The 16,696-nt window shown below is 45.3% G+C and overlaps 1 protein-coding gene across 3 annotated transcripts in view; it reads right to left on the bottom strand.

Annotated features, from left to right (window-relative positions):
• The window catches only part of LOC144504400 (lutropin-choriogonadotropic hormone receptor-like), a 97,941-nt gene that overhangs the window by 56,722 nt on the left and 24,523 nt on the right, over positions 1 to 16,696 (bottom strand). For 2 of the 3 annotated variants that reach the window (XM_078229654.1, XM_078229653.1), the window contains exon 2: positions 4,579 to 4,650. The exons of the other annotated variant lie outside the window; for it this stretch is intronic. In XM_078229654.1, the coding sequence (XP_078085780.1) occupies positions 4,579 to 4,650 (72 nt within the window). The remainder of the gene's footprint in view (positions 1 to 4,578; positions 4,651 to 16,696) is intronic. 3 annotated transcript variants of the gene reach the window in all.

Here is a 16,696-nt window from a genome sequence, read left to right as displayed (position 1 = left end):
TTTGTGAACAGCGAAAGGAATATGCTGTTTGATATGATCCACCAGTCTTTGGGATGCGCAGCCTACATACCAAGCATTCATATACCACACTACTCATTTGCGTAACAGGCAGAAAGTCTTTCTGGCTTGATGGCAGTATCCTATTAGTGGTGAATTCCACTCACGTTGCTGCTGCATAATAGCTGCGTGAATCAGCTAACTTCACATGTTGCTCAGACGTTTGACAGAGATCTTGCCCATGCTGATCTGAGGTAGACTGGGCACTTTTCAGGGCCTAAAGTGACAGAGTTAGGCCAGTTCATGAGTTTGCGCGATTATACAGCGTGAAATGATCTGATCAGGATATTTACTATTCCAGAGGTGAGTGGGCGAGGATATGGCAAATGGAGTATAACGTTGATAAATGCGAGGTTATACACTTTGGAGGAAATAATAACAAATGGGATTACTATCTCAATGGAAACAAATTAAAACATGCTACCGTGCAAAGGGACCTGGGGGTCCTTGTGCATGAGACGCAAAAGCCCAGTCTGCAGGTACAACAGGTGATCAAGAAGGCAAATGGGATGTTGGCCTATATTGCGAAGGGCATAGAATATAAAAGCAGGGATGTCTTGATGCACCTGTACAGGGCATTGGTGAGGCCGCAGCTGGAATACTGTGTGCAGTATTGGTCCCCTTATATGAGGAAGGATATATTGGCATTGGAGGGAGTGCAGAGAAGGTTCACCAGGTTGATACCGGAGATGAGGGGTTTGGATTATGAGGAGAGGCTGAGGAGATTGGGTTTGTACTCGTTGGAGTTTAGAAGGATGAGGGGGGATCTTATGGAGACTTATAAGATAATGCGGGGGCTGGATAGGGTGGAGGCGGAGAGATTCTTTCCACTTAGTAAGGAAGTTAAAACTAGAGGACACAGCCTCAAAATAAAGGGGGGTCGGTTTAAGACAGAGTTGAGGAGGAACTTCTTCTCCCAGAGGGTGGTGAATCTCTGGAATTCTCTGCCCACTGAGGTGGTGGAGGCTACCTCGCTGAATATGTTTAAAGCGCGGATGGATGGATTCCTGATCGGTAAGGGAATTAAGGGTTATGGGGATCAGGCGGGTAAGTGGTACTGATCCACGTCAGATCAGCCATGATCTTATTGAATGGCGGGGCAGGCTCGAGGGGCTAGATGGCCTACTCCTGCTCCTATTTCTTATGTTCTTATGTTATGTTCAGAGGTTGCCTTTGATGCGCCCTATTTCAGCATCAAGCCTGCACGATGAGCAAATGGCTTGGGCCCTATTTACAAGGCTGCCAATAAGACCAATCTTATAGCGTGTGAAACTATAAGAATCCTAATGTGTATATTGACCACTGAAAGTCGGCTTGCAATAGAGGATGGTAGAGAACCCCTGGCAGATTTCTCAACAAGTACGTCAAGGGTTAGGGAATTCATTCGACTGCTCCATGTCAAAGGTGAATTTGAGCACAGGTTGGAGCCCATCAAGACATGCAAGAAAATTATTACATATATGGATGCTATGGGTTGAAACACATTTGTGTGTACTGGAGCTGCATACATTACTACAATAGTTCTGTTCTTTGCAGACCTGGGGAAGGGGCGGGGTGGGAGGGGGGAGGCGGGTGGCATTTTCTATGTGAAAGGCACTAGGTAAATAGGTTGTTTTGCCTCTCTTCATCCTTTCTGTTGAAGTGCTTCACTTTGCATTTCTCTCCATTAAGTTGAATGTGCCGTGCGTCTGCCTGTTTCATCCATCTATGTCCTCCTCAAGCCTGTTTAAAGTTTATTTATTAGTGTCACATGGGGCGGTAAGGTGGTTCAGTGGTTAACACTGCTGCCTCACAGCAGCAGGGACCGTTTCAATTCTCAGCTTGGGTCACTGTCTTTGTGGAGTTAGCACATTCTCCCCGTGTCTGTGTAGGTTTCCTCCAGGTGCTCCGGTTTCCTCCCACAATCCGAAAGATGTGCTGGTTAGGTGTATTAATGTAAGCCTACTTGTGACTAATAAATAAACTTTACTTTAGGTTGATATGAACACTGCCATGAAGTTACTGTGAAAATCCCCCAGTCGCCACACTCTGGCACCTGTTCGGGTACACTGAGGGAGAATTTAGCATGGCCAATGCACCCTAACCAGCACGTCTTTCAGACTGTGGGGGGAAACCGGAGCATCCGGAGGAAACCCACACAGACACGGAGGGAGAACACGGGGAGAACACACAGACTCCGCATAGACAGTGACCCAAGCTGGGTTTGAACCCGGGTCCCTGGCGCTGTGAGGCAGCAGTGCTATCCACTGTGCCACCATTACTATCCTCCTCATCATCTACCGATTTTCTAAGTTTTGCATCATCTGCAATGTTTGAAACTATACCCTGTGTACCCAAGGGTTGGTGTGAATATATGAGTGATATCGGGAGAAAAGCTTTCAAATAATAAGATAGAAGGCAAATATTTAGGAACATTATGATCAGTTTAAGGAAGATTTATATCTTGTAGGTAGTCAGAGCGACAGGTGGCAAATCTAAATGGAACACTGGTACACTGTGAGCAGGGCAAAGGTATACAGGTCGGTCGACAAAGTTATTTAACCATCAACCAAATACTTAGCTGTAGTTAAAAAGATAAATAAGGTACAGGTTGTACTACAGAAAAACACAGTGAACTAAAGAAGTTATTGCTGTTGGCGGTACGGGTCCCTCCCTAGATAGAACTGTGTGCCTAGCTCTGTCTTTGAAATAATTTCACAATAACAGCCCTTGGAAGACTCCAGTCGGTCAATGAAGATGATTCCAAATGTCTGGAATTCAGGCTTTGAAAACGAATTGCACTTGCGTTGGGGGAATGGTTGCTGTAGCGTAGTGACTGTCTCATTGGACTAGTAACCCAGAGGCTTGGATTAATTATCTCAAGATATGTGTTCAAATCCCACCACACAGCCTTCGGATTTTAAATTGATTTGATTAAATAAATCTGGAATTAAGAAAAGCTAGCGGCAAAAATGTTGACAATAAAACTGCTGGACTGTCATAAAAACCCATCTGGTTCACTAATGTCCTTTAGGGAATGAAATCTGCCGTCCTTACCTCGTTGGACTCCAGACCCACAGGAAAGCACTTGACTCCCACTATCATCTGAAATGGCCAAGCAAGCCATGAATCATATCAAAACACCATAAAAAAAAGTATAAGAGTAATAAAACTGGATGGATCACCTGGCATCAACTCAGGCACTGGCTCCACAGGCGCAGCCCAGTCAACTCTACAAAGTTGTCCTCAATAAAGTCTGGGGAATGTGCCAAATTTGGGAGACTTTACCATAAGACATAGGAGCAGAATTAGGCCACTCGGGTCTGCTGTGCCCTTCAATCATGGCTGACATTTTTCTCATCCCCATTCTCCTGCCTTTTCCCCATAACCCCTGATCCCTTTATGAATCAAGAACCTATCTATCTCTGTCTTAAAGACATTCAATGACCTGGCCTCCACAGCCTTCTGCGGCAAAGAGTTCCACAGATCCACCACTCTCTGGCTGAAGAAATTCCTCCTCATCTCTGTTTTAAAGGATCGTCCCTTTAGCCTGAGGTTGTGCCCGTAGACCGATTAAGCAACAGCTTGACAGTCACACTCACAGGCCAAAATCTTACCACCATTCACACCAGCGGGATTTTCCCATCCCGCCACAGTAAATGGAGATTTGGCTGGTCGCCAAATTCTTCGGCCGCGTTGCAGTGGGAGCGTGGTGTGAACGGCAGGTAAAATCACGCCCAGAGAATCATATCTTTCATCAAATGTCCCAGACCTCATCTGGGCCTGTCCTGCCATTGAGACAGAGTTGGCGGTACAGGGATATATGGTCAGGAGCAGCTGGCCTTGGGAGTTCTCAACATTGACTCTGGACCCCATGAAGTTTCGTGGCATCAGGTCAAATAAGAGCAGGAGAAAATACTGCTGGTGACCACCTACTTCCTCCCCCAGCTGATGGATCAGTACTCCTCCATTTGGAACACAACTTGGAAGAAGCACTAAGGATTGCAAGGGCACAGAATATACTCTGGGTAAGGCTATTCAGTGCCCATCAAGTTTGCCGAGTCATGTAGTATGTGGTTGTGCTAGATTGGCTCTGTGGTGACAGAACTAACATCAGAGGGACCTCCCAGTTCACCAATCTCTCTGTAACTGATGCGTCTGACAGGATTGAATGGAGTGACTGCGCAGTACTGGCAGAGACGGTAGGGGAATACAGTTGAAAAACAAGCATGAGGATCATGATATGTGATTAATCCACCTATGTTCATGGTGATGGATGCAGGTAGCGTGCAAATTCTGTGCTGCCTGCTAATTAAAACGGTGGTGTCATAGCTGCACACCTTAAAAGGGAGCCAAAGTTCAAGTGAGGCTAACATTACTTAAAGCTAAGCTGTGCTTCTTAAAACCAACTTGCACCTCTTAAAGGCAAGATGCATACTGGCCACAGCAGATGCTGGAATTGTTTTTTTTGTTCTAATGTAATTACGTCGAACAAAAATGCAACACACTCAAAATCAGCAATTCAACGTTTGCTGAACTTACATTCTTATGATGTTACGAAGCCCTTCAAAAGAATGTCTATGGATCTTTTTCAGTGGCAGATGAGTAAACCTCCTTGAAACAAAAAGGAAAAAATGAATGTCAGTCGGTCAAGCAAATAATTGAGTAATTTTCTGCTGTTTCTAAAATAAAAACCGCTTCACATTAAATGATACAAAATCTACTATTAAGGCTTCTGAAAGTGTTATTTCAAAGCAGCAGTATCTGTTAGGGAGGGAAGACTGAGTGGAGTACCCCAGGTTTCAGTGATGGGGCCCCTATTTGTTTCCAATTGACATTAACAACAAATATTGACACCTCAGGCAAACAATCAACTTCCAATAAGATACTGAGATAGGAGCAGCTGCCAATATGGGCAAAATACACAGGGACCTACAATTATCAAAGTGTTAGGGGAGGCAGTAGTGCAGTGGTATTGTCACTGGATTAGTAATCCCAGAGACCCAAGGTGATGGATGCTCTGGGGACCCAGGTTCAAATCCCACCACAGCAGAGGGTGAAATGTGAATTCAATAAAAATCTGGGATTAAAAGTCTAATGATAACCATTGTTGATTGTCATAAAAACTCACCTGGTTTACTAATGCCCTTTTAGGGAAGGAAATCTGCTGTCCCTACCCTATGTGGCCTACATGTGACTCCAGAGCCACAGCAATGTGGTTGGCTCCTCAATTCCCTTCAGGGATGGGCAATAAATACTGGCCCAGCCAGTGACACCCAGATCTCGTGAACAAGTAAAAAAAGATTAAACTTGCAGACAGCTGATCAGCCATTGCTAACAAATTGGCCAATGGTATTTGATTTGATTTATTATTGTCACATGTATTAGTATACAGTGAAAAGTATTGTTTCTTGTGCGCTGTACAAAGCATATTGTACATAGAGAAGGAAAGGGAGAGTGTGCAGAATGTAGTGTTACAGTCATAGCTAGGGTGTGGACAAACATCAACTTAATATAAGGTAGGTCCATTCAAAAGTCTGATGGCAGCAGGGAAGAAACTGTTCTTGAGTTGGTTGGTTGAGAGAAGATGGAAGAGAGTTTGTCCAGGGTACATGATTAGGCTGGCTGCTTTTCCAAGGCAGCAGGAAGTGTAGACAGAGTCACTGGGTGGGAGGCTGGTTTGAGTGATGGACTGGGCTTCATTCATAGAACATAGAACATTACAGCGCAGTACAGGCCCTTCGGCCCTCGATGTTGCGCCGACCAGTGAAACCAATCTAAAGCCCCTCTAATCTACACTATTCCAATATCATCCATATGTTTATCCAATAACCATTTGAATGCTCTTAATGTTGACGAGTCCACTACTGCTGCAGGCAGGGCATTCCACGCTCTTACTACTCTCTGAGTAAAGAACCTATCTCTGACATCTGTCCTATATCTCTCACCCCTCAATTTAAAGCTATGTCCCCTCGTGTTAGCCATCACCCTCCGAGGAAAAAGGCTCTCACTATCCACCCTATCTAATCCTCTGATCATCTTGTATGCCTCTATTAAGTCACCTCTTAACCTTCTTCTCTCTAACGAAAACAACCTCAAGTCCCTCAGCCTTTCCTCATATGATATTCCCACCATACCAGGCAACATCCTGGTAAATCTCCTCTGCACCCTTTCCAACACTTCCACATTTTTCCTGTAATGCAGCGACCAGAACTGTACGCAATACTCCAAGTGCGGCCGCACCAGAGTTTTGTACAGTTGCAGCATGACCTCATGGCTCTGAAACTCAATCCCTCTACCAATAAAAGCTAACACTCCGTATGCCTTCTTAACAACCCTATCAACCTGGATGCCAACTTTCAGGGATCTATGCACATGGACACCCAGATCCCTCTGTTCATCCACACTACCAAGTATCTTACCATTAGCCCAGTACTCTGTATTCCTGTTACTCCTTCCAAAGTGAATCACCTCACACTTTTCCGCATTAAACTCCATTTGCCACCTCTCAGCCCAGCTTTGTAGCTTATCTATGTCCCTCTGTAACCTGCCATTTCCCTCCGCACTGTCTACAACTCCACCGACTTTAGAGTCATCCGCAAATTTACTAATCCATCCTTCTATGCCCTCATCCAGGTCATTTATAAAAATGACAAACAGCAGTGGCCCCAAAACAGATCCTTGCGGTACACCTCTATTAAATGAACTCTAGGATGAATATTTCCCATCAACCACCACCCTCTGTTTTCTTACAGCTAGCCAATTCCTGATCCAAACCACTAAATCACCCTCAATCCCATGTGTCCATAACCCTTTGTAGTTCCTCGCGGTCTTGGATAGAGCAGGAGACATACCAAGCTGTGATACAGCCGGAAAGAATGCTTCCTGTGGTGCATCTGTAGAAGTTGGTGAGAGTCATAGTGGACATGCCAAATTTCTTTAGCCTCCTAAGGAAGTAGAGGCATTGGTGGGCTTTCTTAACTATAGAGTCCGCATGAAGTGACCAGGACAGGTTGTTGGTGATCTGGACATGGAACATTTCCACTTCATCACTGTTGATGTAGACAGGGGCATGTCCTTCATGATGCTTCCTGAAGTCGATGACTATCTCTTTCATTTTACTGACATTGAGGGAGAGATTATTGTCGTCGCACCAGTTCACCAGATTCCCTATCTTTTTTCTGTACTCCATCTCATCATTGTTTGAGATCCGACCCAATACGGTGGTAGTAGACCTACTCCGGCAGATCCGGCAAAGAGATTTCACCGAGGAGCATTCTGGGAGAAGTCGCCACAGTCACCCTGACTGCATAGTGGATGAAGGAAGAACCCCTCCAGAGACAAACAGGTGAAGAACATCCAGCAGAGGAGGCAGAGAGACTTCACTGAAGGGCATTCTGGGAGAAGTCACAGTTGAAGGGTCAGTCACGAGGGACATAGGTTCTAGGTGAGGGGCAGGAGGTTTAGGGGGGATGTGAGGAAACCCTTTTTAACTCAAAGGGTAGTGACGGTCCAGAATGCGCTGCCTGGGAGGGTGGTAGATACAGGTTGCTTCACATCCTTTGAAAAGTATCTGGATGAGCACTTGGCACATCATAACATTGAGGGCTATGGGCCAAGTGTTGGCAGATGGGATTAGGAGGGAGTACACATGTTTCTAATGTGTTGGTGCAGACTTGATGGACCAAAGGGCGTCTTCTGTGCTGTATGATTCTATGATTCTGTGAAAATAGGAGTAGGCCATTCGGCCCATCAAGCCTGCTCCACCATTCATTATGATCATGGCTGATCATCAAAATCAATATCCTGACCCCATCAACCCCCATATCCCTTGACCCCTTTAGCCCCAAGAGCTATAACTAATTTCTTCTTGAAATCAGGCAACGTTTCGGCCTTAACTGCATTCTGTGGTGGTGAATTCCACACATTCACTACTCTCTGGGTGAAGAAATTTCTCCTCACCTCAGTTCTAAAAGGTTTACCCCTTATCCTCAAACTATGACCCCTAGTTTTGGACTCCCTCACCATCGGGAACATTCTTTCTGAAACTACCATGTTAGAATTTTATAAATTTCTATGAGCTCCCCTCTCACTCTTCTAAACTCCACTGAATATAATCCCAACTGACTTAGTCTGTCCACATATGACAGACCTGCCATCCTAGGAAAGCCTGGTAAATCTTATCATAGAATCATCATACCCCTACAGTTTTGAAAGGGGCCATTTGGCCCATCAAGTCTGTACCAACCATAATCCCACCCAGGCCCTATTCTCATAACCCCACACATTTACCCTGCTAATCCCCCTGACAGTAGGGTCAATGTAGCATGGCCAATCCATAAGACCATAAGACATAGGAGCGGAAGTAAGGCCATTCGGCCCATCGAGTCCACTCCACCATTCAATCATGGTTGATTTCAACTCCATTTACCCGCTCTCTCCCCATAGCCCTTAATTCCTCGAGAAATCAAGAATTTATCAATTTCTGTCTTGAAGACGCTCAACGTCTCGGCCTCCACAGCCCTCTGTGGCAATGAATTCCACCTAACCTAACCTGCACATCTTTGGACTGTGGGAGGAAACCCACACAGACACAGGGAGAACGTGCAAACTCCACACAGACAGTGACCGAAGCCGGAATTGAACCTGGGTCCCTGGCACTGTGAGGCAGCAGTGCTAACCACTGTGGCCACTGTGCCACCCTTTGCTGGTACTCCCTCTACAGCAAGGTTTACAAGAGCACATGGGAGATAAGGTTTTGACACCAGCCTTGGTTTGTCATGTGACTTGTTTTGCCATATTTAAAACACTTGATTATATTGTCTGCATTATCTCTGGCTTCATCAGGCTATCCTGCTTGGGGAAAGTTGAACAGCGCATGGTTACTAAGTGGTTCTGAGGATTCTGGCCACTCACCCCTCGGATTGATGGCTTATCTGTGCTCAGAAGGCCATAAAATAGCCAGTGCATCCATCCAGCTGCATGAGCATTTCACACCTCTCAACAAGTAACTAGATTATTAACTCAGCTGGAACTCTCAGGGTTCGAAGTGAGATCGGGGAAAATGTGTGGATTTGTGTGCCAAGCAAGTGTCATATGCACGTTTACGAGAGCAGTGAGGAAAAGAAGAATAAAATTGATATGCCATATTGCAGGAACATTTCTATACTGCTGCATTGTCCCATTGCCACTCCCTTTGGCTGTGCATCGCATGCTTTCATTATTTAATCTCTCCAGCCTTCCGCCCTATCACAGACATTTCCTTTCCCTCTTCCCACTCTCCCCCTTTTCTGCATAAGTAAGAAGTCTCACAACACCAGGTTAAAGTGCAACAGGTTTATTTGGGGGCTTTCGGAGCGTCGCTCCTTCCTCAGGTGAAGACTCACCTGATGAAGGGGCAGCGCTCTGAAAGCTCGTGCTACCAAAGTTTTGGTAGCATTACTAATCTGATCCTGCCTTCAGTAAAATCTCCAACAAAACTTCTGTACTAAATCCAAGACTGATTCACACCTTTAAAAATAGGACAATGCAAGTTAACAAATCAATGTCAAATGGTTCAAGTTAAGTAAAGAGGTGTATTTTCCTCAATAAAGTTGAGTTGACTTTTAACAACCTCATAATTATTATTTAGTTATTTAGTTGCATCATGTGAAATCTCCAGTTACAGCGTTACATAGGATATACAGCACAGAAACTGACCTTTTGGCCCAACCAGTCAGTTCTGGTGTTTATGTTCCACTTCAGCCCCAACCATCTTTTCTCACCTAAATCTGCCATGGTAACCATCTATTCCCTTCTTCCTCAAACGTTTGTCTAGATTCCCAGTGGCACAGTGGTTAGCACTGCTGCCTCACAGCACCAGGGACCTGGGTTCAATTCCAGTCTTGGGTCACTGTCTGTGTGGAGTTTGCACATTCTCCCCGTGCCTGCGTGGGTTTCCTCCGGGTGCTCTGGTTTCCTCCCACAGTCCAAAGATTTGTAGGTGAGGTGGATTGGCCATGCTAAATGCAGGGGGGGGGGAGGGGCTGATCATCAAATTCAATACCGTGATCTGGCCTTCCCTCCATATCCCTTGGTCCCTTTAGCCCCAAGAGCCTGATAATAATTTATTCTTGAAACCAGACAATGTTTTGGCCTCAACTACTTTCTGTGGTAATGAATTCCACACATTCACCACTCTCTGGGTGAAGAAATTTCTCCTCACCTCAGTCCTAAATTAGATAATTAAGAGGCTGAAGTTCCTCTCTTCATTAATTTTACTGGTTGCAATAATTCTAAAATGTCCTTGATAAACCCACCGCACATGCTTGAGTACCTGTGGGTCTTTGTTGGTATCAGTTATAACCAGTTCCCAGGCAATGACCCCCCCCCCCCCTCACTTTTTGTTATGATTCCAGATGCGAAACCTCCAAATTGTTATGCTACTGAGTGAGGAGGGTGCTGTCCTTACCAAAGAGGGAGAAGGGAAAGAGAGGAGGCTTGTCAAAGAGACAGAAGAGAAAGAGAGAGAGGAGGGAAAGAGAGGAAATGGAAAGAGAGGAAAGGGAGAGAGAGGAAACCTATCAAAGAAGAATGTGTGAATTGGACAGGGAGATAGGGGCATTAAAGACATCCAGTAGAATAATAGTCCAAGCTGCCAGGCATAATCGCTCAATACAACCCCTTTGAATAAAGGTATCCCCAAAGATACAGGACAAAACAGCAAGAGAAGAAAGTCACACCCCAGGCGGAACACGTTAAAAAGAAGGGAGACGTATCCCTGCTGGCTGAGCAGGGGCTGGCTATCTGAAAACTTCCCTCCATTCTTGGAAGAAGGATTTCGCTGCAGGCTCGATGGGCTGAATGGCCTCCTTCTGCACTGAAGGGATTCTGTGATTCCAGAAAAGTCTCCGAACAGATACTCCATTGGCGAGGAAACTACCTTGCTCTGATTTAAATCAAAGGAAGCCTGTCCCCATGTTGGTGAGAAGGAGGTCCAGCTACCCAAACCCGCTTTCCAAATTTGGAGGCAGATGCAAGGGATACAAAAATATCCCCCTGAACAAGGGAGGAAAATGCCCCCCCCAGTTGAAAAGCTAACAGGGAGCGTAGCTGAAGCTGCCCCTTTACCAAAGAGCAGTAATGTTCTGGAGGGCATTGAAGGTGTTATGCCCAGCCCCAGGTGAGGTCCCCAAAAGTTATTGATTGGGATGAGATTTGTCACTGTCCGGCCAGGATATTCCCAAATTGTTTCAAACCCATGTGATCGGAGATGACTGGCTCCAGGTCTTTATTCAACCCACCCTCTGCTGGTAGCAACAATGGTTTAAGCTAACAAGGTTCCTTTTCCCTTGGATATCTTCCCCAGGCCCAATAGTTATGTTTAAAAAGGAGCCAATTTAACTAGGCTTTCTTGAGTTAAGAGAGAGTATAAGCTTATTAACTATTAAAAGGGAAGGAGAAATGGTGAAATACACTGGGTGGGATTTTATGGCTTCACTTGGGCAAGGCTGGAAATTCCCACCCGAGGTCAACAGATATTTCCGTTGAATATCTGTTGCCCGCTCCGATTCTGGGAGGACGAGGTGGTAGAGTTCCAGGCCATCATCTACAATTATATGGCTTAGAAGAAAGAATTGAATCTAATAGTAAAAAAATTAAAAGTTATGCAGAACAGTCCTTAAGTTGCGAGGGGTAGATAATGATGCTTTATGGGCAGGATTTTCCGGCCATGTTCGTCCCAATTTCCACCCGAGGTCAACAGATCTTTGTCTGGTCCGTCCCTGCCTGCTATGATTCCCAAAGCAGATGGGACGGAAAAATTCCATCCTAAGTTTTCAGTCTAGTTGGCTTCTGCTGACAATTGAATCTTCAGTTCAGGAGCTCTGTAGTTTGGTAGAGAGATCTCAGTTCTTTTTCCAACTCTGACCCTTGACAAAATCAAGTTGAAAATCAAGACAAAACCAACTTGATTTTGTCTGTTTGCACTGTTTGAGAGCACATTTCCACTCCATCTGACGAAGGAGCAGCGCTCCGAAAGCTTATGGTATTTGCTACCAAATAAACCTGTTGGACTTTAACCTGGTGTTGTGAGACTTCTTGCCGTGTTCACCCCAGTCCAACGCCGGCATCTCCACATTAGGAAATTACACCCAGGGTCTTTGGATGAAATAGACATCACGTGGACAATTTTCAGCCCGTGTTCGCTGACAGAGAGAACGGCAACGTGCGCGGAAAATATGGGAAGCATTTGATGCAAAGCTGATCCATAAATGAAAGTAACCACTTGAAGAAAAATGCAAGCAGATTACCCAGAGCCTAAAAAACAGCTGAGTTATCTGAGTATTGACCATTGCTCAGAGAATGAATGTGTGTGAGAGCGTTTTGTTGCTTTACAAGTTTTTTTTCATCATTTTTGTTATGAAGGAAGGAAGCGTCGTGATGACGGGGAAGCAGAACATGGAATTACGCACAAAATGTGGAACTTTAAATAAGACCCGAGTGTTATTTTTTTCAGTGGACGCATAAATCCAAAAATGACTGAGAAAATACAGTCAGCCAGTGGCTGAATTGCTGCAGGGTGATACACTGAGAGACAATGGAGCCATCCTGTCTTTAGATACTGCTAAAGCATACAGAAACTAATTGCCATCTCTGGTAGAGACAAAGGGACATAATGGCCATGTCATCTTAAGAGATCCTGTGAGTAGTGCCCGCACAGAATTATGGATTCTGCCTTCCACTTGGAATATACAAAGAATGTGTTTAAAGCCAGCTAAAAGCTGCCACAGGTTGTCTGTCGCTGTCTGTTGGAAGTATTGATACAGGAAAAAGAAAGCAAGCACACATACAGTGCTCCTGCAAAATAGCGATTTTTGTAGGTGTCTCTCTCTCTGACTGTGGAAGTCGTCACAGTCAGCAAAAGACCACAGCTGAAAAGAGAACCTGGAAGCTTCTTCACCAAACTACACTGGAATTGCAAAGCCGACTATTCACTTACTGAAGTAATCTCTACTGGAAACTTCAATCGTAGTGGCCACAACGTTTCATCATCTGCTCCTCACGAGTCAAGGACTGCTTCATATATCCTCTTCTTTTTACTTACTTGCTCTGGACTCAATTTGATTTGAGTTATTATTGTCACATGTATTAGCACACAGCGAAAAGTATTGTTTCTTGCATGCGAAATAGAGAGCATACCATTCATAGTGAAGGAAAGTAGAGAGTGCAGAATATAGTGTTACAGTCAAAGCTAGGGTGTAGAGAAAGATCAACTTAATGCAAGGTAGGTCCATTCAAATGTCTGACGGCAGCAGGAAAGAAGCTGTTCTTGAGTCGGTTGGTACGTGACCTCAGGCTTTCCCCGACGGAAGAAGTTGGAAGACAGAATGTCTGGGGTGTGTGGGGTCCTTAATTATGCTGGCTGCTTTGCCGAGGCAGCAGAAAGTGTAGACAGAGTCAATGGATGGAAGGCTGGTTTGTGTGACGGATTGGGCCATATTCACGACCTTTTGTAGTTCTTTGCAGTCTTGGGCAGAGTAGGAGCCATACCAACCTGTGATACAACTAGAAATAATGCTTTCTATGGTGCATCTGTAAAAGCTGGTGAGAGTTGTAGTGGACATGCCAAATTTCCTTAGTCTTCTGAGAAAGTGGAGACATTGGTGGCCTTTCTTAACTATAGTTTCGGCATGACAGGACCACCAGGACAGGTTGTTGGTGATCTGGACACCTAAAAACTTAAAGCTCTCGACCCTTTCCACTTCGTCCCAGTTGATGTAGACAGGGGTATTCTCACTTCTAATCTGTATGAATGTATATTTGTGTGTTTTACCCTTGTTTCCTTGCCTCCAGTAGTTAATCATAGAATCATAGAATCCCTACAGTACAGAAAGAGGCCATTTGGCCCATCGGTTCTGCACCAAACACAATCCCACCCAGGCCCCATTAATCCTGCTAATCCCCCTAACACAGGGTCAATTTAGCATCACCAATCAACCTAACCTGCACATTTTTGGATGGTGGGAGGAAACTGGAGCACCCGGAGGAAACCCACGCAGACAAAGGGAGAAAGTACAAACTCCACACAGACAGTGACCCAAGGATGGAATTGAACCTCGGTCCCTGGCACTGCGAGGTAGCAGTGCTAACCACTGCACCACCGTGCCATCCAACTGACTCTATCAAGAAAGTCTGGTTAATTAGGCTCCTTTTAAATCTTAACTACTCGGTCTAGGAAAAAGTGTCCAAGAAAAGAAATCCTTTTTAGATTAAATCTTCTTGCTACCAACAGAAGAGGAGACTGAATAAAGACAGGGAGCCGGTTCATCCATCCTCAACCAGGTTTGTAATAATTTTGGGGTATCCCAGCTGGATGGTGATATATTGAGGGGTCTCATCTGGATCAATAGCTTTGGGGAACCTCACCTGGGGGTGATCATAACACTTGAATTAAAGAAATAATGAGTTTATTAGTTATTAAAACACAGAAAGAAAATAATATAACACAACCTGCATACACACAGAGTAGAAATAAAAAGTGAGTCCAAAAATAAGTTTTAAAAATCTACGGAAAGGTCTTTGGCTTGTTTCTGAGGAGCAGATGGTGAAAAGTTGCGGCCGTTAAGTTGGGTGATTCCAGTAGTGCTGATTTTGGCAGTTGAGCAGTTGGTTTGGAGATTCTTGGTTCTGTAGGTTGGCCGAAAATATTTATCCTGTTTCTTTTTCAACTGTGGCTTTGCTGACTTGACTTGCTTCCAGAAATCAGAGAGACTTTCTGTGTGCAAGCAGTAGGGATGCTTCGTCGATGTTCTTCAGCTGTGACCTACACAGCACACACCAGTACAGTAGAGCTAAAACACCAGGCTAGCACACCCAGACTAGGGTTGCAGTTGGTTTTTTTCTTGTGTATTCCTGGAAGGGGAAAAACACAAATATGTTTGGGATCTAGCTCACTGGCGATGGTTTCTCCTGAAATGGTAAACAGCTTCCATTGTCCCCACAGGAGATTACCATTCAGTTTTTGCATTGCATCTCTTCCTTTGAAATGTCTCTGTTTGAAAAAGGGTGCGACACTTCATTGCTTCTCTCGGGACTGAGTATAATCCATATAGGAATTCCAGCAAGTGGTTACTTTGCAGTCACAGCCAACTTTTGCCAGTATATCCTTTTTTTCAGAAAAACATGTCTTCTTTAAAAGTTCAAGATGTTCGTACGTAATTGGGAACTATGATCCATTATCATGATGCACTTGAGGAATTTCCGCAATTTTCCACAGGTAAGTGATGTTATCTCCCAAATCTCTGCCCATCTTTCCTGCAAATCCATGCTTGAGTTCCTGGAATCAAGTTTCTGCCTGTCACAGGACTGAAACACCTCTTAGCAAAATCACAAATATCATTCTACCTGACTGTAACAATAGTAAACTATCCTCCTTCCTTCTCTTTGACCTGTCTGAAGCTTTTGACCCGCTGGCTGCACCATCCCCCCCACAACACATCTCCATGATCCAGTTGGGTGGAACTGCCCTCGCCGGGTTCCATTCCCATCCATCCGTCCTAGCCAAAGAATCGTCAACAAGTGGTCATGCAGTGGGGGCCCGGGGTTCAGGAGGGATGCAGCTCGGCAGCAAGGGGAGAGAGTGAATACCAGCAGCAGTGGGATAAGGCTCTCAAGTGGGAATTCCTTGCCCACTTGAGGGTCACAATTGGCTGCGGGCCTTCCTGTCATGGACTTAATTGGGACAGAGGTGGGAAGCTGGCAGGGTCCCCACCGGACACCCTCCCACTAAAATAAATGCCTCCTGCCACCTACCTGGCCACAGGGAAAGGCACTGACATCTGCCCGCAAAATGGTGGAAGGCACATCAGGTGGACAGTGGCAATTTTTCACAAAGCAATTCCCAAGTCCTTACGTTCCTTCTTCCTAAACTAACCAACGTACCTGGTAATCAGAGGATATTGATGGTCCAAAAGAAAGTCTACCTTGACACTGTGCCGCACATTACAAACAGTGTCCAGAATTTGTAATACCGCACATTAATAATAGCACAGTATGGAGGACGCATTAAAACTGATGTTCTTTGATGGTGCTGCTGGGGCTGAAAGGGCTGCTGGCCAGTCAGATTGTCCCACTCTCAGCTTGCTAAGGCCACCCAAGCGAGCATTACCCATTCCCGCACACCCTCCCCCAAACAAGGAAAGAGCCATTTTTTTTCAGGGTGTTAGCACCAAGCTCTGTTACCGCAGAGTTAGTGCATGGCTCTCTCTATTCCACTGTACCATGGTTACCTAGCACTAGTGCCTAGTTCAGAATTAGCATGAAATTTCATGGAATCCCTACAGTGCAAAAGGAGGCCATTTGGCCCATCAAGTCTGCACTGACAACAATCCCACCCAGGCCCTATCCTTGTAACCCCGCGTATTTACGCTGCTAATCCCCCTGACACTAAAGGGCAATTTAGTATGGCCTAACCTGCACATCTTTGGAGTGTGGCAGGAAACCGGAGCACCCGGAGGAAATCCACGCAGACACAGGGAGAACGTGCAGACTCCACATAGACAGTTACCCGAGGCCAGAATTGAACCCGGGTCCCTGACACTGTGAGGCAGTAGTGCTGACCACTGTGCCACCGTGCCGCCCATTTCTTTTCATTTCTGGGCCAGCTACTTTGGAACTTTCT

This window comes from Mustelus asterias, chromosome 15 (genome assembly GCF_964213995.1).
Source record: "Mustelus asterias chromosome 15, sMusAst1.hap1.1, whole genome shotgun sequence".
Classification (NCBI taxonomy): domain Eukaryota; kingdom Metazoa; phylum Chordata; class Chondrichthyes; order Carcharhiniformes; family Triakidae; genus Mustelus; species Mustelus asterias.
Note: the sequence above shows the minus strand (reverse complement) of the source record. Positions and strands in the feature narration are given on the sequence as shown.